The sequence below is a fragment of the Eschrichtius robustus genome, chromosome 20, assembly GCF_028021215.1.
Source record: "Eschrichtius robustus isolate mEscRob2 chromosome 20, mEscRob2.pri, whole genome shotgun sequence".
NCBI lineage: Eukaryota > Metazoa > Chordata > Mammalia > Artiodactyla > Eschrichtiidae > Eschrichtius > Eschrichtius robustus.
In genome coordinates, this window is record NC_090843.1 from 16,632,970 (window position 1) to 16,655,065 (window position 22,096).

General features: G+C 36.7%; 1 protein-coding gene across 4 annotated transcripts in view; it reads left to right on the top strand.

Moving 5' to 3' along the window:
• Positions 1 to 22,096, top strand: part of KANSL1 (KAT8 regulatory NSL complex subunit 1) — a 185,105-nt gene that overhangs the window by 133,185 nt on the left and 29,824 nt on the right. For all 4 annotated transcript variants that reach the window (XM_068530521.1, XM_068530520.1, XM_068530522.1 and 1 more), the window contains 2 exons: positions 4,864 to 4,976; positions 5,766 to 5,961. In XM_068530521.1, the coding sequence (XP_068386622.1) occupies positions 4,864 to 4,976; positions 5,766 to 5,961 (309 nt within the window). The remainder of the gene's footprint in view (positions 1 to 4,863; positions 4,977 to 5,765; positions 5,962 to 22,096) is intronic.

Genomic DNA, 22,096 nt, shown 5'->3' on the forward strand with positions numbered 1-22,096 from the left:
TTTTTTAATTGGAGTATAATTGCTTTACAGTGTTGTGTTAGTTTCTGCTGTACAGTGAAGTAGATCAGGTATATGTATATATATATATCCCCTCTCTCTTGGACCTCCTTCCCGCTGCCATCCCACCCATCTAGGTCATCACAGAGCACCGAGCTGAGCTCCCTTTGCTATACAGCAGGTTCCCACTAGCTATCTGTTTTACCCATGGTAGCGTATTTACGTCAAACCTAATCTCCCAAAGTTGTTTTAATATAATTACAGATTATATTTTGACCTCAATATAGAGACATAGGAAAGTGAGGCACATAGTCCCATTTTACATGTGCAGAAATTGAAGCCTAGGTAAGTAACTTGGTGGAAGTAGAATTTTCAGAAAGTTCCACTTCCACTTTAGCACAGTTTCTTGGCCATGGTGCTAGTTCATGGAAATGACTGGTATACTCTTTATGGACCAGCAATATTTTGGTAATTTTAAGCAGGACTATGCTGGGTATCATTGAGATGGAGAGCATTTTGACCCAGAAATGAAAGTTGAATTCCTTACATCCAGTTAGCCTTTTCTTTCCATTTTGATAATGTTTGTCAGAAAGGTAATAACTAACCAAAACAGAACTGTTAAATTTTCTAGACAAACAAATATGGTGCATCTAAGGAAAATGGTATTTCAAACAGTTATAGCATGGCGTTACTTGAATGACTAAAGTAAAGATACATACACACATATCTTGCATACACACCTAGAGATTTATTTTATTACATGTTTTTAAGTTGTGTGCCTTTTGATTTTTACCCCTTTACTTTCTCTACTTTTTAGTAAAACAAATTCAGTGAACATGGGTTCTCAGACCCCAGAAAAATCTACTCCCCCCCCCCCCCCCGCCCCCAATAAACCTTAATTTAATCTAGTTTTTCTTTAAGGGCTCTTTGTCACACTTAATTGATCTGGCCAAGAGGGTGGAGTAATGAATCAAACAGATGCCTACTTTATAAGAATAACAAATAGAATCTCATTGCTGTGTTATTCCATGCATCTGGCCCTTTCAGTCAAGGAAAAAAATCACTTCAGTAACCCTGCTTGCTACCTTTAACTCTAAGATTTCCCCAAAAGGTAATCCCTGGGGCTCTGCTTTAGAAAAAGGAGGGATTACAGAAGCACTCTACCTACCACTTCAGCTTTTCTACTCTTTTCTGGCTGTGGGATGCATGTACCCTCAGAGTGTATCTGAACATCACATAAAACTCAAGAGAAGCTCTGTAACAACTCCTATTTACAGTTTTCCATTGGATGGCAAATATCTGAGTCATGCTTTAGTTTCCTGAAAATATTAATGATGTAAACCACTGCAGTAATAACAATCAGGCTTAAATTAGTGTGTGGATTTAATATTTGTGAAGTGTTTGTTAATGTTTCTCTACCCTGTCTTTGCAGCCTTTTGGACTGCAAGATAAGGAGTGTTCACTTTTTCTTAAGGCAATGTGAATGCATTTAAGAAACTCTTAAGTAAAATTACATGTGTTTGTGAGTTGTGTTTTTCTTTTTCTAGATGAAACACTATTAGAGGATTGGGGTTAATATTTTAAGCTCTTTGAATTTGAGAATGAATGATGAACCTGGTTGCCCCAGTGCCCTGCTTTAGATCTCAGGGTGATTACATGTAGGATATCCCAAGGTTTCTAAGCAGATCCTTCTAAGTATTCAGTGCCTCCTTGTATGGTTGGGATTGGAATTCAAGCACATTTTCTCTCTGACTTTGATGCTCTTAATTGCTGTGTGCTTCTGTATCCTTGACAAGCATTTCTGTGCTTAAATAACCTTTTTGCCTGTTGACTTCGATTTTAATTGGGGGGCTGAATTACCCCCAGGAAAGTTCCAAGTTCCTCTAAGAAAAATAATAAAATACACATTGAAGATTAATGGCCTTTAAATATACTTATATATCTGTAGGCATGAAAAACAAGGATAGATTATTAGCTAAGAAAAGTAAACTTGTCTTGAAATGAGATTTTGTTAAAGAATGGCAACAGTTTGTCTTGACAGGTATCCTGGTGGTTAGTTCTCCATAATCCCTAGAAAATAAATCTTAATCAAATGAGAGTCAACCTATTGCTTAAGTGTGGCACCTTGTAAAACATGTAGATATATAAACCAGATCTCTGTCATAATTTAATGCTAAAAGCTATTGTTTTAAGCGAATATAAAGTTGACAGAAGTTCTTCAGATCAACACCAAAAAGTTCATAGTCACAGCGTTTTCATGTTGAAAGGAAACTTTTTCATCTAAACCAGAACTTCTGAAATCTAGGAAAGCTGTAACATGGCTGGAGTCACACATCTCCTAGTTAACACCAGCCTGAATCTTAAACCTTTTTGTCCTTTGTCATACCATAATATTTGTTTGGGCTTTTTGAGGTGTTCCCTGAATGGTAAATCCTCACTAGCATTCAGGAGGGTATTGGGTTTATCTGGGGTTTTTTTAATGTTAAAAATATTATCTAAATGTAGAGAAAACTTTGGAAGAGTCCTCTTCTGCCTCTTTTTTTAAAAAATTTTATTTGTTTATTTATTTTTGGCTGCATTGGGTCATGGTTGCTGCGTGTGGGCTTTCTCTAGTTGCAGCGAACAGGGGCTACTCTTCGTTGCGGTGTGCAGGCTTCTCATTGCGGTGGCTTCTGTTGTTGTGGAGCACGGGCTCTAGGCGCGCGGGTTTCAGTAGTTGTGGCACGTGGGGTCAGTAGTTGTGGCTCCCGGGCTCTAGAGCGTAGGCTCAGTAGTTGTGGCGCACGGGCTTAGTTGCTCCGCGGCATGTGGGATCTTCCCGGACCAGGGCTCGAACCCATGTCCCCTGCATTGGCAGGCAGATTCTTAACCACTGCGCCACCGGTGAAGTCTCTATTCTGCCTCTTTAACACTATTTTTACCTTGTCATTATCTGTGTGCATGTATTTTTAGTCACCACAATTGTATTAAAAATATTTTGAATTTAGCCCCTTTCCAAAGTCATTTCTACCTATTATTTTCTATATTTAAATATTCTTCTGGGTAAAGGAAGAGGAAATATCCTTTATGATTATCTTCAATATTCTGATTTGGTGTACCACATTTTATAACTATGCCTCAAGTGTTGAGCATTTAGGTTATTGATCCATATCATTGCAGTGACTAGCTTTGTGTGTTAAGATTTGAGGGGATGTTTTGTTGAGTTATTTCTTTAAGATAGATTTTGATGAGTAAAATACTTTGTCAGAAGACATGAACACCTTTATAACTCTTACACATTACTTTCCATGAGGAAATCAGTGTGGCTTTTAAGGCAATGAGTACACGAGCCAAATTTACCATAATTTTGGTGGTGTTGACTAATACAATTGTTCAAGATATAACAGTACATGTACAGGGTATCTAACAAGGAAGACAGAACACTTTCCCAGTGTTTACTCATTGTAATTTACTCATGTGTCTTGTCTATTTGTATACCCTGATCTAACTTTTTGGATAATTTGTATTAAATTTTTAAAATAAGCTTCCCAATCTCTTGTCCTTTCTTGAGACTGTTCTCAGGTCTTCAGATCCTTTGGTGTTTTCTCCTTGGGGGTATAAAGATCAAAAAAGAAATTTAACAATACTGATAAATAGAATTTCAGCCTCAAAATATTGGCTTTGATATGTACTGGTAGCAGTTACAGGAAAGGGGACGTCAGAACACCCCAAAGTCAGTTTGAGTGTAAGGAGGAGACAAAGACCACAGCCATTCTGTGATATTCCAACAACTCCCAGAGCCGAGGGATAACTGAGCTGTGGCTTTATTGCCAATACCTCAGACACTCCATGTGATTGACATCTCATGGCTGCCCCTACCCCTTTTAGCCTAGTAAATACATAATTTGTTTTGAAATAGTGAAATTCCAACTTTTCCATATTTTTTTCCTACCTCCCTTTTTTCATTTTATAGTCTAAGCATATACAATTGACTCTTGAACAACATGGGATTTAATCCACGTATAATGTATAGTCAGCCCTCCCTATCCACAGTTCCTCCACATCTGCCGATTCAACCAACCACAGACTGTGTAGTACTTTAGTGTTTACTATTGAAACATATCCACGTATAAATGGATCCCTGCACTTCAAATCCAAAAGTTGTTTGAGGGTCAACTGTATTTGTGTAGTCCAAAGTTACTACCTGATAGCATTAGGTAATTATTATTCATTGTCATTTTATTGTTTCTATTTCTTTTATCACAGGGGTGAAATACATATATAGAGAGAGTGAGAGAGTGAGAGAGAGTATGGTTTTCTGGAAACAAGCTTCCAGCATACACTGTGAAGTTAAGCAGATATTAACTACATTTAAATTTCCTCTTAGTTGTCTTCCTACTGAACGTATGTACCCTTCTTGACCCTTAGGTTGAAAACTTGACTCTTGGTACTATATAATTGTTTTGCTGTGCTTCTGTTCCATGGAGTCATTAGGTCATTTCCCTGTCAGGAGGCACTTTACTACTTTTGGTCTGTTAAATATCTTAATTCCTAACCCCTCCCTCCAAAGCAAATTCTCCAAATTTTGCCAAAGCAAAATCTCGAAAGCTGATTCTCTTTAATTATTTTCTTTTTTCCTCAATCACACAAGTGATTTTGGTTTTGGTTTTTTTAAGGCCAAAAAATGCATTTATTTGGGATTTGTGAGGACTGCAGCCCAGGAGACACAAATCCAAGAAACACTTAAATGTGTTCCATAAATGAGTTGTTTTTCAAGTTGGTCATCAGAAATTTTAGGTGTTTCATTAAAATGAAATGGTGCTGCTTTTCAGGCTGGTGCTGTTGGTTAAATGTTGATAATATATTTTCATTTTTCTTCTCATTAAGATTGAGTCTGTTTCTCAGCCACTGGAAAACCATGGTGCCTCTGATCATCCTTCAGAGTCATTGTCTACTAAATCATGTGGAGCATTGAGACCTGTCAATGGAGTCATTAATACGTAAGTTTTATCTCTTCTGCATACTTCTTATGCTCAGCAGGCTTGTTAAAGATGGGTTGGAGGCTCTTAGTTATCCCTAGCCAGGAGTAACCCTGGTTTAAAGAAGCAGAAACCTTATCACTTCATAATATTGTGCATGCCTCCTACTGTAGCAAGTATATTTTAAGTAGCCTCCTAATGTATTTTCCTGTTAGTTACTGTGGCCTAAAATCGACTCAGCATGGAGAAAAATTTAAAGTCCTAAAGTTATTATGAATCGTTGTGATTGGTCCTGTCTTGGTAGAATTCCTCAGAAATATGTACATAAAATCCTCTACTGTAGAACAGATTAGATCCCTAAAGGCTGTAAATCTGTATTTATGAAAGATCAAGGAATCCTTCTGCAAGTGAACAATGAGTACACATCCCTAATAGGCAAGTTTCACAGGAGAACTGATTCTCAGTATATATTAAAAATATTCTTACCAGTTGCAATTTTCTAGACTTTTAAGAATTCATGTTTTTGTTGTAGAAGAGAACTTAATCACTAGAACCTGAGTTCACTTATTGACTTTTGCATTTTTCAGACATGGTAGAGTAACATCCACCAAGAGCACCTTAAAAATAAGCACAGATACTGCATACCCACTTAGATTAACAGACATCAGCATCAAGAGGTGACCTCTGTGTGCTCTAGAACACATGTTTGTGTCTGTGAACGTTTGCAAGTAGAGGTGGTTGAACAAGTATTAAAGGCTTTGTTTCCTTACGTCTTCTGAGAAGTGGATATTCTTCCTTCCCCTTGTGTAGTCTTCAGCCTGTCTTGGCAGACCACATTCCAGGTGACAACTCTGATGCTGAGGAACAATTGCATAAAAAGCAAAGACTGAATCTAGTTTCTTCATCAACTGATGGCACCTGTGTGGCAGCCCGGACACGTCCTGTGCTGAGCTGTAAGAAACGGAGGCTTGTTCGACCCAACAGCATCGTGCCTCTTTCCAAGAAGGTCAGTACCAGTGAGACTTGGTCACTGTTAAACAGTGAGCCAGATGCTCAGATAGAGGTACTAGTTTCTTGCCAGCTTTGGTTTCTTTTAACCAGTGTTTTCCACACTTGGCTAACCACCAAGGCTTCCTGCAGAGCTTTAAAAAATACTGGGTTCCTGAGCCCTGTTTCCTAGAGATTCTGGTTTCGTTGCTCTGGAGTTGGGCCTGGGAATCTTGTTTTCAGAAAACAAAAAGCTCCTAGGTGACTCTTCAGCCAGGTTTGGAAACCATTGGCTTGAGATTTTAATAGAAATGGGAGAGAGGAAGTTGGAAGTTCTGCCATCAACACTTTGAAGGAGAGCAGTGTGTCTTCTCACTTATACTGTTATCACTGAAAATGGCAACGTGGAATGCTTTCCTTTTTAAGAATCTCCATTAAAATTTCTAAGTTGATGATACTAAACGAATGTTTGTCTTCACAGACAAAATGGAGATTATTTTACAACTACAGGAAACTTGATTGCTGACTCTTCAAATAGCAGGGTTGGATTTAGTTCAAAACCAACGAAATAGTACTCCAGTGAAAATAATACCGTGCAGTGATTAAGAGCATTAACTTTGAAGAGGACAGACTTGGGTTTGAATCATGGCACTGCCACTTAGTAGTTTGTGTTTGGGGCATGTTAACACCCCACCCCACAGTGCCTCAGAGATCTCATAGGGTTGTTTAAGGATTAACTGAAATGTATATAATTTGCTTATTGGGGTATCTGGCTGCTAAGTTACTAGTACAAGATGACTCTTGCTGTTTACACTTTTATTTTTATTAATTCATTCACTCATTCAACAAATATTTTTTTGAGTTCCTACAATAAGCTAGATCTGTTCTATGCACTGAGAATACAACACTAAACAAAACAGACAAAAATTCTTACCCTCATGAAATAATCTAATGGGTAGAGACAGAAAATAAAGCAATAAAACGCCGCAACTAGAGAAAGCCCGAGCGCAGCAACGAAATCCCAACACAGCCAAGCATAAAAACAAATAAATAAATTTATTTTTTAAAAAATGAAGTGTATGGTATGTTCTATAGTGTTAAGTTCTGGGGAGAAAAATGCAGCAGAGGAAGGGAATAGGGAATGGTGGGGAACTCAGATGGAATTCAGCCTTGATGCATTTTTTTATTCCAAGTCTTTGGAGATGTGAAAGATAAGAAACTAGGAAGGAGTGACCAGTGAAGCAGAAGGAAAACCAAAAGAGTGTGGTATGTGGAAGGCAAGTGAAGAAAATGTTTCAGAAAGGAGGGAATTATCATCTGTGTTAGATGCTGCAGACGGGTCAAGTTAGGTGAAGACTAAGAATTGACCGTAGGATTTCGTGGGGCCAGGGTTGCTTGAGACCTTTGTAAGCAGTTTTGTTAGAGGTAGAAGAGTGAAATTCTGATTGGATCAGGTTCAGGAGAGAATGGAATGGAAGGAATTGAGGGAACCATCATAGATAACACTTTCAAAGAGTGTTTCTGTAAAGGAGAACAGAGAAATAACCCGTTTGACTGAAAGAGAATGTTTCTTAAGATAATGCTATTACAGTATATTTGCTGGTGAGAAAACTGAGGACAAGGGAGAGGAGATAATTGTTGGAACCATTAATATTTGGACAGTAGATTTTCACTGCTTGGCTTGTTTTGTTATAGTATGCATTTGGACTGTATAATTTTGCCATGATCATTCATTCATTTATGGCTGTGTTGGGTCTTCGTTGCTGCGTGCAGACTTTCTCTAGTTTCAGGGAGCGGGGGCTACTCTTTGTTGAGGTGCACAAGCTTCTCATTGCGGTGGCTTCTGTTGTTGTGGAGCACGGGCTCTAGGCGCGTGGGCTTCAGTAGTTGTGGCACACGGGCTCAGTAGTTGTGGCTCGCAGGCTCTAGAGCGCAGGCTCACTAGTTGTGGCACACAGGCTTAGTTGCTCCGCGGCATGTGGGACCTTCCCAGACAAGGGCTCGAACCCATGTCCCCTGTGTTGGCAGGTGGATTCTTAACCACTGTGCCACCGGGGAAGTCCCTTGCCATGATCTTTTTTTTTTAAAGGAGAGTATTATTAGTGAAAATTAACTATTAGGCTGTACCATTTCTCTCTTGTCTATTCCTCAGACTGCCTGAATTACCAAAATACCAGAAAAGAGTTTGGTGGGTTTCTCACACTGAATTGAATTTTAATCAATTTTTTATTAATAGTCATATAAATCTAAATTATTTTCTGAACAGTTGAAGAGTTGATATTGGGCAAGCAAAGAAAACAGTATGTTACTGTTAAGTATAAGAAAGTAGTTTTTGGCCATGCCCTTGATGTTTTTAACAAAAACAAGCAAAAACCTACCAACAGCATCGCCTCATGGGGAAATAGTGTCCTTTCTCTGTTTCGGCAGTTTGCTAGCCACGGTGTCATGACATCTAAGGGTGTGATAAAATTTTTCTGAAGTATAGGTTGGCCTCCTGGATTCTTTTCTTTTATATCTGTGAAGCAGCAAGGCTTCTTTGTTGCAGTTGACACTAGTTTCTTCTTGTTCATGCCCCAAAACTGATGTACTTTTGAAGGTAGTACATATAAATGTTTAATACATATAAATGTTTAAAACAAGGGGGAGACATACAAAGCATACTAAAGACCCTTTGGTTCCAATGCCAGTGTCTAAAACAGAATCATTCTGATATGCAGAAGTAAACTACATGGAAAATAAGACAAAGAAATAAGCTTAGTTTGGGAAATAAACCATTTGCTGATGATAGCAGTAATGCTGGAGTTCTGCCAAAGTTGGAGACAAAGGCCATTCTCTCTGTCTTAGTTGCTCACTGTGTCTTCAGTGGATCCTTGCTCAGTGATACTTGCTGTTGAGCAAGTACCTTGCCCTCTATCATTTTGAGGTGATGGATTTGCCAAGCAAATTTATTCAGCAATTTTGGGTCCCCACGGTGTTCCAGGACACCTGGGTTTCATTGGTGAACAAAAGTCCTTGCCCTCATGGAGCTTACTTTCTAGTGGCAGAGTACTCAGAAATCACCCAGTGCTTAGGACAATAGCCTCTGAACTTTTGTGGGAGTGTTTTATATATGCATTATAAAACACATACAAAATAAATTTTGAAAGGCTGAGATAAAGTAAATAGAAGCCCTAATATTTTATTTACAAACTGTCTTCAAGCCAAAAGAATTTTTTAAAATACTTTAATATTCTATGATTAACAGATAATGATGAATAGAGCCTTACTTTCAGAGTGGACTTCCTCCATAACCATTGCATTGGTTTTTTGGGTTTTTTTGCTTGTTTGTTTCTTTGTTTTTTGTTTTTTTATTAAACAAATGTGGCTTGGATTTGCACTAAGATTTTTGGAATGTCTTTAAATTATGCTGGATTTCAATTAATTTTTGTTCTTGGCAAATTCTCTATCAGATGTTGCAGTGTCTGTGCGCCAATAAAAGTAACACATTGCATTGCATTCTGATTACCACAACATATACTAAGATTTCTAAGTTAATTTTTTTTAAATGGTGCTTTATTTTCATAATTAGAAGGTGAAATAATTACCATTTCAAATAGTTAGACAGATTTGAATATTTCCTATTTTGGTGCTTTCCTCTTCCCTGAAATGTATTCAAAGCCTTGTTTTGTTTTTTTGAATTTTATTTATTTTTTTATACAGCAGGTTCTTATTAGTCATCCATTTTATACTTATCAGTGTATACATGTCAATCCCAATCTCCCAATTCATCACACCACCACCACCACCCCCTGCTGCTTTCCCCCCTTGGTGTCCATACGTTTGTTCTCTACATCTGTGTCTCAGTTTCTGCCCTGCAAACCAGTTCATCTGTACCATTTTTCTAGGTTCCACATATATGTGTTAATGTACGATATCTGTTTTTCTCTTTTCTGACTTCACTCTGTATGACAGTCTCTAGATCCATCCACGTCCCTACAAATGACCCAATTTCGTTCCTTTTTATGGCTGAGTAATATTCCATTGTATATATGTACCACATCTTCTTTATCCATTCGTCTGTCGATGGGCATTTAGGTTGCTTCCACGACCTGGCTATTGTAAATAGTGCTGCAATGAACATTGGGGTGCATGTGTCTTTTTGAATTATGGTTTTCTCTGGGTATATGCCCAGTAGTGGGATTGCTGGGTCATATGGTAATTCTGTTTTTAGTTTTTTAAGGAACCTCCATACCGTTCTCCATAGTGGCTGTATCAATTTACATTCCCACCAACAATGCAAGAGGGTTCCCTTTTCTCCACACCCTCTCCAGCATTTGTTGTTTGTACATTTTCTGATGATGGCCATTCTGACCGGTGTGAGATGATACCTCATTGTAGTTTTGATTTGCATTTCTCTAATAATTAGTGATGTTGAGCAGCTTTTCATGTGCTTCTTGGCCATCTGTATGTCTTCTTTGGAGAAATGTCTATTTAGGTCTTCTGCCCATTTTTGGATTGGGTTGTTTGTTTTTTTAATATTGAGCTGCATGAGCTGTTTATATATTTTGGAGATTAATCCTTTGTCCGTTGATTCGTTTGCAAATATTTTCTCCCATTCTGAGGGTTGTCTGTTCGTCTTGTTTATGGTTTCCTTTGCTGTGCAAAAGCTTTTAAATTTCATTAGGTCCCGTTTGTTTATTTTTGTTTTTATTTCCATTACTCTAGGAGGTGGATCAAAAAAGATCTTGCTGTGATTTATGTCAAAGAGTGTTCTTCCTATGTTTTCCACTAAGAGTTTTATAGTGTCCAGTCTTACATTTAGGTCTCTAATCCATTTTGAGTTTATTTTTGTGTATGGTGTTAGGGAGTATTCTAATTTCATTCTTTTACATGTAGCTGTCCAGTTTTCCCAGCACCACTTATTGAAGAGACTGTCTTTTCTCCATTGTATATCCTTACCTCCTTTGTCATAGATTAGTTGACCATAGGTGTGTGGGTTTATCTCTGGGCTTTCTGTCTTGTTCCATTGATCTGTGTTTGTGTTTTTGTGCCAGTACCATATTGTCTTGATTACTGTAGCTTTATAGTATAGTCTGAAGTCAGGGAGTCTGATTCCTCCAGCTCCATTTTTTTCCCTCAAGGCTGCTTTGGCTATTAGGGGTCTTCTGTGTCTCCATACAAATTTTAAGATTTTTTGTTCTAGTTCTGTAAAAAATGCCATTGGTAGTTTGATAGGGATCACATTGAATCTATAGATTGCTTAGGGTAGTATAGTCATTTTCACAATATTGATTCTTGCAATCCAAGAACATGGTATATCTCTCCATCTGTTGGTGTCATCTTTAATTTCTTTCATCAGTGTCTTAAAGATTTCTGCATACAGGCCTTTTGTCTCCCTAGGTAGGTTTATTCCTAGGTATTTTATTCTTTTTGTTGCAGTGGTAAATGGGAGTGTTTCCTTAATTTCTCTTTCAGATTTTTCATCATTAGTGTATAGAAATGCAAGAGATTTCTGTGCATTGATTTTGTATCCTACAGCTTTACCAAATTCATTGATTAGCTCTAGTAGTTTTCTGGTGGCATCTTTAGGATTCTCTATGTGTAGTATCATGTCATCTGCAGACAGTGACAGTTTTACTTCTTCTTTTCCAATTTATATTCCTTTTATTTCTTTTTCTTCTCTGATTGCCATGGCTGGGACTTCCAAAACTATATGTTAAATAATAGTGGCGAGAGTGGACATCCTTGTCTTGTTCCTGATCTTAGAGGAAATGCTTTCAGTTTTTCACCATTGAGACTGATGTTTGCTGTGGGTTTGTCATATATGGCCTCTATTATGTTGAGGTAGGTTCCCTCTATGCCCACTTTCTGGAGGGTTTTTAATCATAAATGGGTGTTGAATTTTGTCAAAAGCTTTTTCTGCATCTATTGAGATGATCATATGGTTTTTATTCTTCAGTTTGTTAATATGGTGTATCACCTTGATTGATTTGCGTATATTGAAGATTCCTTGCATCCCTGGGATAAATCCCACTTGATCATGGTGTATGATCCTTTTAATGTGTTGTTGGATTCTGTTTGCTAGTATTTTGTTGAGGATTTTTGCATCTATATTCATCAGTGATACTGGTCTGTAATTTTCTTTTTTTGTAGTATCTTTGTCTGGTTTTGGTATCAGGGTGATGGTGGCCTCATAGAATGAGTTTGGGAGTGTTCCCTCCTCTGCAATGTTTTGGAAGAGTTTGAGAAGGATGGGTGTTAGCTCTTCTCTAAATGTTTGATAGAATTCACCTGTGAAGCCATCTGGTCCTGGACTTTTGTTTGTTGGAAGATTTTTAATCACAGTTTCAATTTCATTATTTGTGATTGGTCTGTTCATATTTTCTGTTTCTTCCTGGTTCAGTTCTGGAAGGTTATACCTTTCTGAGAATTTGTCCATTTCTTCCAGGTTGTCCATTTTATTGGCATAGAGTTGCTTGTAGTAGTCTGTTAGGATGCTTTGTATTTCTGCGGTGTCTGTTGTAACTTCTCCTTTTTCATTTCTAATTTTATTGATTTGAGTCCTCTCCCTGTTTTTCTTGATGAGTCTGGCTAATGGTTTATCAATTTTGTTTATCTTCTCAAAGAACCAGCTTTTAGTTTTATTGATCTTTGCTATTGTTTTCTTTGTTTCTATTTCATTTATTTCTGCTCTGATCTTTATGATTTCTTTCCTTCTGCTAACTTTGGGTTCTGTTTGTTCTTCTTTCTCTAGTTCCTTTAGGTGTAAGGTTGGATTGTTTATTTGAGATTTTTCGTTTCATGAGGTAGGCTTGTATAGCTATAAACTTCCCTCTTAGAACTGCTTTTGCTGCGTCCCATGGGTTTTGGATCGTTGTGTTTTCATTGTCATTTGTCTCTAGATATGTTTTGATTTCCTCTTTGATTTCTTCAGTGATCTCTTGGTTATTTAGTAACATATTGTTTACCCTCCATGTGTGTTTTTTACTTTTTTTCCCCTGTAATTGACTTCTAATCTCATAGCAGTGTGGTCAGAAAAGATGCTTGATATGATTTCAGTTTTCTTAAGTTTAATGAGGCTTGATTTGTGACCCAAGATGTGACCTATCCTGGAGAATGTTCCATGCGCACTTGAGAAGAAAGTGTAATCTGCTATTTTTGGATGGAATGTCCTATAAATATCAATTAAATCTATCTGGTCTATTGTGTCATTTAAAGCTTGTGTTTCCTTATTAATTTTCTGTTTGAATGATCTGTCCATTGGTGTAAGTGAGGTGTTAAAGTCCCCCACTATTATTGTGTTACTGTCGATTTCCTCTTATATAGCTTTTAGCAGTTGCCTTATGTATTGAGGTGCTCCTATGTTGGGTGCATATATAATTGTTATATCTTCTTCTTAGATTGATCCCTTGATCATTATGTAGTGTCCTTCCTTGTCTCTTGTAACATTCTTTAAAGTACATTTTATCTGTTGTCTCCTTAGGTAGGTTTATTCCTAGATATTTTATTCTTTTTGTTGCAGTGGTAAACGGGAGTGTTTTCTTAATTTCACTTTCAGATTTTTCATCATTAGTATATAGGAATGCAAGAGATTTCTGTGCATTAATTTTGTATCCTGCTACTTTACCAAATTCATTGATTAGCTCTAGTAGTTTTCTGGTGGCAGTTTTAGGATTCTCTATGTATAGTATCATGTCATCTGCAAACAGTGACAGCTTTACTTCTTCTTTTCCGATTTGGATTCCTTTTATTTCTTTTTCTTCTCTGATTGCTGTGGCTAACACTTCCAAAATTATGTTGAATCATAGTGGTGAGAGTGGGCAACCTTGTCTTGTTCCTGATCTTAGTGGAAATGGTTTCAGTTTTTCACCATTGAGGACAATGTTGGCTGTGGGTTTGTCATATATGGCCTTTATTATGTTGAGGAAAGTTCCCTCTATGCCTACTTTCTGCAGGGCTTTTATCATACATGGGTGTTGAATTTTGTTGAAAGCTTTCTCTGCATCTATTGAGATGATCATATGGTTTTTCTCCTTCAATTTGTTAATATGATGTATCACGTTGATTGATTTGCGTATATTGAAGAATCCTTGCATTCCTGGAATTAACCCCACTTGATCATGGTGTATAATCCTTTTAATGTGCTGTTGGATTCTGTTTGCTAGTATTTTGTTGAGGATTTTTGCATCTATGTTCATCAGTGATATTGGCCTGTAGTTTTCTTTCTTTGTGACATCTTTGTCTGGTTTTGGTATCAGGGTGATGGTGGTCTCGTAGAATGAGTTGGGGAGTGTTCCTCCCTCTGCAGTATTTTGGAAGAGTTTGAGAAGGATAGGTGTTAGCTCTTCTCTAAATGTTTGATAGAATTCGCCTGTGAAGCCATCTGGTCCTAGGCTTTTGTTTGTTGGAAGATTTTTAATCACAGTTTCAATTTCACTGCTTGTGATTGGTCTGTTCATATTTTCTATTTCTTCCTGGTTCAGTCTCGGTAGGTTGTGCATTTCTAAGAATCTGTCCATTTCTTCCAGGTTGTCCATTTTATTGGCATAGAGTTGCGTGTAGTAATCTCTCATGATCGTTTGTATTTCTGCAGTGTCAGTGGTTACTTCTCCTTTTTCATTTCTAATTCTATTGATTTGAGTCTTCTCCCTTTTTCTCTTGATGAGTCTGGCTAATGGTTTATCAATTTTGTTTATTTTCTCAAAGAACCAGCTTTTATTTTCATTGAGTTTTGCTATTGTTTCCTTCATTTCTTTTTCATTTATTTCTGATCTGATCTTTATGATTTCTTTCCTTCTGCTAGCTTTGGGGTTTTTTTGCTCTTCTATCTCTAATTGCTTTAGGTGCAAGGTTAGGTTGTTTATTCGAGATGTTTCCTGTTTCTTGATGTAGGCTTGTATTGCTATAAACTTCCCTCTTAGCACTGCTTTTGCTGCATCCCATAGGTTTTGGGTCGTCGTGTCTCCATTGTCATTTGTTTCTAGGTATTTTTTGATTTCCCCTTTGATTTCTTCAGTGATCACTTCGTTATTAAGTAGTGTATTGTGTAGCCTCCATGTGTTTGTATTTTTTACAGATCTTTTCCTGTAATTGATATCTAGTCTCATAGCATTGTGGTCGGAAAAGATACTTGATACGAGTTCAATTTTCTTAAATTTACCAAGGCTTGATTTGTGACCCAAGATATGATCTGACCTGGAGAATGTTCCATGAGCACTTGAGAAAAATGTGTATTCTGTTTTTGGGTGGAATGTCCTATAAATATCAATTAAGTCCATCTTGTTTAATGTATCATTTAAAGCTTGTGTTTCCTTATTTATTTTCATTTTGGATGATCTGTCCATTGGTGAAAGTGGGGTGTTAAAGTCCCCTACTATGATTGTGTTACTGTCGATTTCCCCTTTTATGGCTGTTAGTGTTTGCCTTATGTATTGAGGTGCTCCTATGTTGGGTGCATAAATATTTACAATTGTTATACCTTCCTCTTGGATCGATCCCTTGATCATTATATAGTGTCCTTCTTTGTCTGTTGTAATAGTCTTTATTTTAAAGTCTATTTTGTCTGATATGAGTATTGCTACTCCAGCTTTCTTTTGATTTCCATTTGCATGGAATATCTTGTTCCATCACCTCACTTTCAGTCTGTATGTGTCCCTAGGTCTGAAGTGGGTCTCTTGTAGACAGCATATAGATGGGTCTTGTTTTAGTATCCATTCATCAAGCCTGTGTCTTTTGGTTGGAGCATTTAATCCATTCACGTTTAAGGTAATTATCGATATGTATGTTCCTATGACCATTTTCTTAATTGTTTTGGGTTTGTTTTTGTAGGTCCTTTTCTTCTCTTGTGTTTCCCACTTAGAGAAGTTCCTTTAACATTTGTTGTAGAGCTGGTTTGGTGGTGCTGAATTCTCTTAGCGTTTGCTTGTCTGTAAAGCTTTTGATTTCTCCATCGAATCTGAATGAGATCCTTGCTGGGTAGAGTAATCTTGGTTGTAGGTTCTTCCCTTTCATCACTTTAAGTATATCATGCCACTCTCTTCTGGCTTGTAGAGTTTCTGCTGAGAAATCAGTTCTTAACCTTATGGGAGTTCCCTTGTATGTTACTTGTCATTTTTCCATTGCTGCTTTCAGTAATTTTTCTTTGTCTTTAATTTTTGCCAATTTGAATACTATGTGTCTCGGCATCTTTCTCCTTGGGTTTATCCTGTACGGGACTCTCTGCACTTCCTGGACTTGGGTGGCTATTTCCTTTCCCATGTTAGGGAAGTTTTCGACTATAATCTCTTCAGATATTTTCTCAGGTCCTTTCTCTCTCTCTTCTCCTTCTGGGACCCCTATAATGTGAATGTTGCTGTGTTTAATGTTGTCCCAGAGGTCTCTTAGGCTGTCTTCATTTCTTTTTATTCTTTTTTCTTTATTCTGTTCTGGAGCAGTGAATTCTACCATTCTGTCTTCCAGGTCACTTATCTGTTCTTCTGCCTCAGTTATTCTGCTATTGATTCCTTCTAGTGTATTTTTCATTTCAGTTATTGTATTGTTCATCTCTTTTTATTTGTTCTTTAATTCTTCTAGGTCTTCATTAAACATTTCTTGCATCTTCTCGATCTTTGCCTCCATTCTTTTTCCGAGGTCCTGGATCATCTTCACTATCATTATTCTGAATTCTTTTTCTGGAAGGTTGCCTATCTCCATTTCATTTAGTTGTTTTTCTGGGGTTTTATCTTGTTCCTTCATCTGGTACATAGCCCTCTGCCTTTTCATCTTGTCTGTCTTTCTGTGAATGTGGTTTTTGTTCCACAGGCTGCAGGATTGTAGTTCTTCTTGCTTCTGCTACCTTGGGTTTTTAATGGAAATTCCTTCAGAGAGAATTAATGCCATTACAGTATTAAGGGAACACAGAATTCCTCTTTTATCCCAGTATTTTATCTCTTCATACATGTTATCTACATTCTTGATATTTTGGTCATGTGAATGAGATCTTTTTTGTTAGTGTCATTTTATGAGTTGGTTTCTGGGTATTTATTTTGTAATTGAACACTTTTCTGAACTCTTAACATTGTTTTGGTTGATTGTTTTTAATTTTCTAGGTTGGCTTTCTTTCATCAGCAAGCAGTTTGACACCTCTTTATATACTTAACTCCTTTTCCTTGTCTGGATTCACTTTCAGAACAGTGTTAAGAAATAATTGGTCGTAGTGAGACATCTCATTTCTGGTTTGGCAATACTTTTAGAAGGTCACTACTAATTTTGATGTAGGACAACTGAAAATGAATTGGGACACTTAGAGTATCATTTGCCGTGCTCTGGAAAAGTTTAAAGATTTTAAAGGAAGGATCAATTTGTTTAAAATTTGTTAGAACTGAAGGTAAAAGCATCTGAGATTGGCATCTGTTCTGTAGAAAATTTTCCATCAGGTACATATTTTCAAATTTACTCATACAGAATTTTAATAAGCGTTCTTACTTTTTAAATCCCTGTATCAGGAGTTAATATCCATTTCTCAGTCTTCATTATATTTGTCTTCTCTTTCTTGATCAATCTTGTCAGCAGTTTTTCTATTTTATTGGTCATTTCAAAGATCAGTTCTTTGCTGTTAGCTCCTTCCTGTGGTCTTGGTTTTTTCCCCCCTCTCTGCCTTTATTCAAATGCTCGGTTAATTTATTTTCTGTTCTTTGTTACATAATAACAGAAGCATTTAACTTTCTGAATTTTCCTCTGAGTGTATTTTTGGATAGCATTCCATAGCCTTTGTTGTGTGAAGGAAGTGAGTTTTTTTTTTGCTATTTGTAAGTTGCCTTTGAGTTTTTAAGTTCTTTTCCCAAGAGTTAAGAATTGAGTTTTTAGATTCTAAACGGTTTTTCTTTTTAAGCCTTTGTTATTAATTGCTGATTTTTATAGCATTTTGATCAAAATGATGTTCTTGTAGTTTCTGCTTATATTTGTGGTCTATTGTGTTGATTTTTTTTAAAAAAAACTTCCATTGGTGTGTAGTACAGTTTTATATATTTATATCTTCTTTGTGACTGTGGCGCCTGTCTCCAGTAGTTGTTCTTGCCTTACAGTCTACTCTTCTTGATATTAATGTTTAGTATATGTGATTTCTCATCCATTTAGTTTTAACATTTTGTTTTCTATATGCTTTTTGAGACAGCATAAAAGATTCAGGGTTTGGGGGCGTTTTGGTTTTTTTTTAATCTCCTAAAAGTCTTATTTTAATGGGGGTTTTATTGAATAGAGAACAGTTTTTAATTTTATATTCAGTTTTGAAAGTAGACTTAAAGTCTTATTTTGGTTGTAACATTTCAGTGTTTGTTGACAGTCCTTTTTATATCTTCATATGCCCGTTTATTGAGTTTTAAATTTGCATTTGTGGTTTTTCAGTGATTTGAGCAACAGTTTGACTGTGTTTCAAGTTCTTAGGTCATAACCTCTGTCCCTTCAAACTCTGTTCCACTGTCTTTTGGTTGGGGGAGGAGAGCAGTTGTTTATTCTGTTTTGTTTTGGCCAATCTATGTTTCTTTCCTTTATATCGGTAACTGGTTCTACTCTATGCTGTCCAGTATGGTAGCCATTATCCACATGTAGCTCTTTAAGATTAGGATAAAAAGTTCAGTACCTCACTCATACCAGCCACATTTCAAGGATTGAGCAGTCAGTCATGTGACTAGTGGCTACCATATTTAGTTGCACTAATACAGAACTTTTTTACCATTGCAAAACTGCACGGGACAGTGCTTCAGAGTATTTTATGTAGCGCTGTCAGGTTTTCTTCAATAGTAGCTTTGGTTTTTGATTCCCTTAAGTTTGTGGTTGCCTGTTTTTAAGTGTACCAATTATCTATATGTTATTGTTTCCTATCCTTTTTATCTAGATGTTACTACCTGCTCCGCAGCATTGTTGTGATCATTAAATTAGATACAGGAAGTGACGGGCACATTTTGAATGCACATAATAAGTATTCATTCAGATGTGAGCTTGAGCTAGCTGTTAACTTTTCTCTCACTGTTTTTATCCCTTTGGTTCTCCCATAGTGCAAAGGAATAAGACAGTTAAGTTTGTTGTCCACATCCTGTTTTGATTTTCTGTATCATCAGTTCTAACCTATAGTTCCTTTTGTGTAGGTTTTAATTCTGCTACCGTGGGTTAAGATCTTCTTTTCTTTTTTCTTTTTAGATTTTGTATTTACTTTTTATGTCATCTTGTCCTTTCACTTTACTCTGTTACTTTATAGTGAAGGCTATGCTATCTCTTAACTCTATTGGAGATGCCAAAAGTTTTCATTAATTGTTTTATCAAACTTGTTTAATAGATAGTTTTCCAAAATTATGTTTCTTCTGAATTTCTCAGATTTGCTTTCTTTTCCTTTGTTCTAGTGTTCTACTTTAGTCCCCTTGCTGAGGGTTTTGTTTGTTTTTTTCCTTTTGTCATTCTTAAAAACTAAGTTGATCTATCTACATTTTGTATTTATCACTAGGAAAAACTTAGTAGCTGACTGAATTAGTTTCCTGTCACAGTTCTGGAGGCCAGAAGTCTGACATTGAAATCAAGGTTGTCAGCCCTTGCTGCCCTCTGAAGGCTCTAGGGAAGAATCCTTTCTTGCCACTTCCTGCAAGCAACCTTAGTAGTCCTTGGCTTGTAGTAGCATAATTCCTATCTCTGCCTCCATCTTCAGACGATCACCTTCCCTGTGTGTCTGTGTTTTCACATGGTCTTATAAGGACACCAGTCATTGGATTTAAGGCTTACCCTAATCCAGTAGTACTTCATATTAAAGTAATTGCATCTGCAAAGACCCTATTTACAACTACAGTCACATTCTGTGGTTCTGGGTAGGCATGAATTTTGAGGTAGGATCTGGGGAGGGGACTCTATTCTCAGTACACTAGCCGTTGGTCCTTATCTCTGCTGCTCATATGATGGTTGAACCCTTTTCTCACTTCTAAATCTAGAAGACAGATTGATAGGTGCTGTTCCCAATTCGATTCCTGGGTTTCAGCAACTTTCAGACTTAACACACCTTTGCTCCGAAATAGTTGGACTTTCTTTTACTCCCACTGCCAGTTTTCTGGGGCTCTTCTATACCATTGAATTTATTGTGTGAAGAACTTAATTTTTTCTGTATACAGAGAACTTATAGGTTTACCTGCCTCCTCCCCTGATTTTTTTAATTCTGTGAAGTATAAAGGATGATGTAACAAAAATCGATATATGTACCACCCTAAATGTTAATAGTCAAATTTTTTTTGCTTCATGTGTTTTTTTTAATATTAAAAGAAAATTATAGATAACTAGTGCTCCTTTTATTTTCTTTCATCTCCTTTACGTGCTTTCTTCCCCAGAGCTAACCACTATTATGAATTTGTGTATACTCCCAGTTCAGGTTCTTAGATCTTTACTACACATATATGTGTTCAAGAGCACAAAATGCAGTATTGTTTATTTAAAATTTATATAAATGCTATCGTTGTACGTATTCTGCAACTTGGGTTTGGTTTTTTGCTGTGTGTTTTTAGGGGGTGTACGTGTGTGTTTTAATTCACTGTTGTGTTTTCAAGATCTCCATGTTGATGTACAAAATTTTAGTTCAGCATTTGTAAATAGTCCACATTTCCTAAAAAGACAGTATTTGTGTGGGTGTGAGTATATCCATATCCTGTTTGTTGACTTCAGGGTTCTAAATTTAACTCACATCTTGGGCTTATTGTGTTCATATCTTTTATATCCTTTGGTCTGCTTCCTATTTTTTTTTTTTAATATGTTTGATATGTGCATTGTGTAAGTTTAAGTTACAATTTGATTGCCATTGTAGCCTTAGGTAACACCTCTATCTTCACATAGTTACCATTTCTTTTTTGTGGTGAGAATAATTAAGATCTAGTCTCTTAGCACATTTGTTGTTTATAATACAGTGGCATTGTCTATAACCACTGTACTCTGTATTAGATCTCTAGGACGTACTTATCTTCTAGTAGTCAGTTTATACTCTTAAACTACCTCTCTCATTTCCCCAACCTCACCCCCATTTCTTTTTTTTTCTTTCTTTTTTTTTTTTTTTTTTTTTAATCCATATATGTTCATATAGTTCCAGGGCGCCTGGTTAGGTACATCGTAGTTAATGATTATTATTTCTTCTTCATCTTCATTCCTTTCATCATTATGTTGTTTCCCTTTTGATCTCTATTAATTTTACTTTAAATGGGTTTCTTTGGTAAGTACTTGCTAGATACATCCTTTTCCATCTCTTTGTTTTCAGTTTTTCTGTGTCAGTTTGTTTTAGATGTGTTTTAAAGAGGTGATTTAAATCCATTTATATTAACTCTGATTACTATCATGTTTGGAATCAGTAATTTCTCTTAATGTTTTTTTAATCCTTGCCTTCTCTTTGCCTTGTTTTTATGCCTTTCTGCTGTCTATTGGGTTAGTTGAAAGTTCTTCTCATCTCTGTCTGCTTTGGGAACAGTAGGACTTTAGAATGCCTCTTTTTAAAACTCCAGCCTTGGGACTTCCTTGGTGACGAAGTGGTTAAGAATCTGCCTGCCAGTGTAGGGGACACGGGTTCAATCCCTGGTCCAGGAAGATCCCACATACTGCGGAACAGCTAAGCCCGTGCGCCACGACTACTGAAGCCCGCACGCCCTAGAACCTGCGCACTGCAGCTACTGAGCCAACGCGCCTAGAGCCTGTGCTCTGCAACAAGAGGAGCCACCCCAATGAGAAGCCCGCACACCACACTGAAGAGTAGCCCCCGCTCTCCACAACCAGAGAAAGCTCGCGTGCAGCAATGAAGACCAGCAAGCCATAAATAAATAAATAAATAAAATTTTAAAACTAAATTAAAAAGTAAAACTCCAGTCTTTCCTACCCATTATCTATAATTTATTTTTACTATTTTAGTTACCTTGTTTTTAAATCCCTCCCAAATTAGCCATTTTTAGGTTTATACTTATTTACATTTACTAATACTTTTGCCATTCCTGTTCAGTGTTGCTTCTTGCATCCCACTCAATTCTTGCTGAATACATTTAGTAGCCTTCTAACAATGGTATAAGTTGTAAAGTCTTTATAAATTAAAAACATACAGAATTACATTTATGTGTGAAATGTGTATTTGTGAATACACACACAGTTATGTATTGCCTTTATTCTTGAATGATGACTTAACTGCATGTAAATTT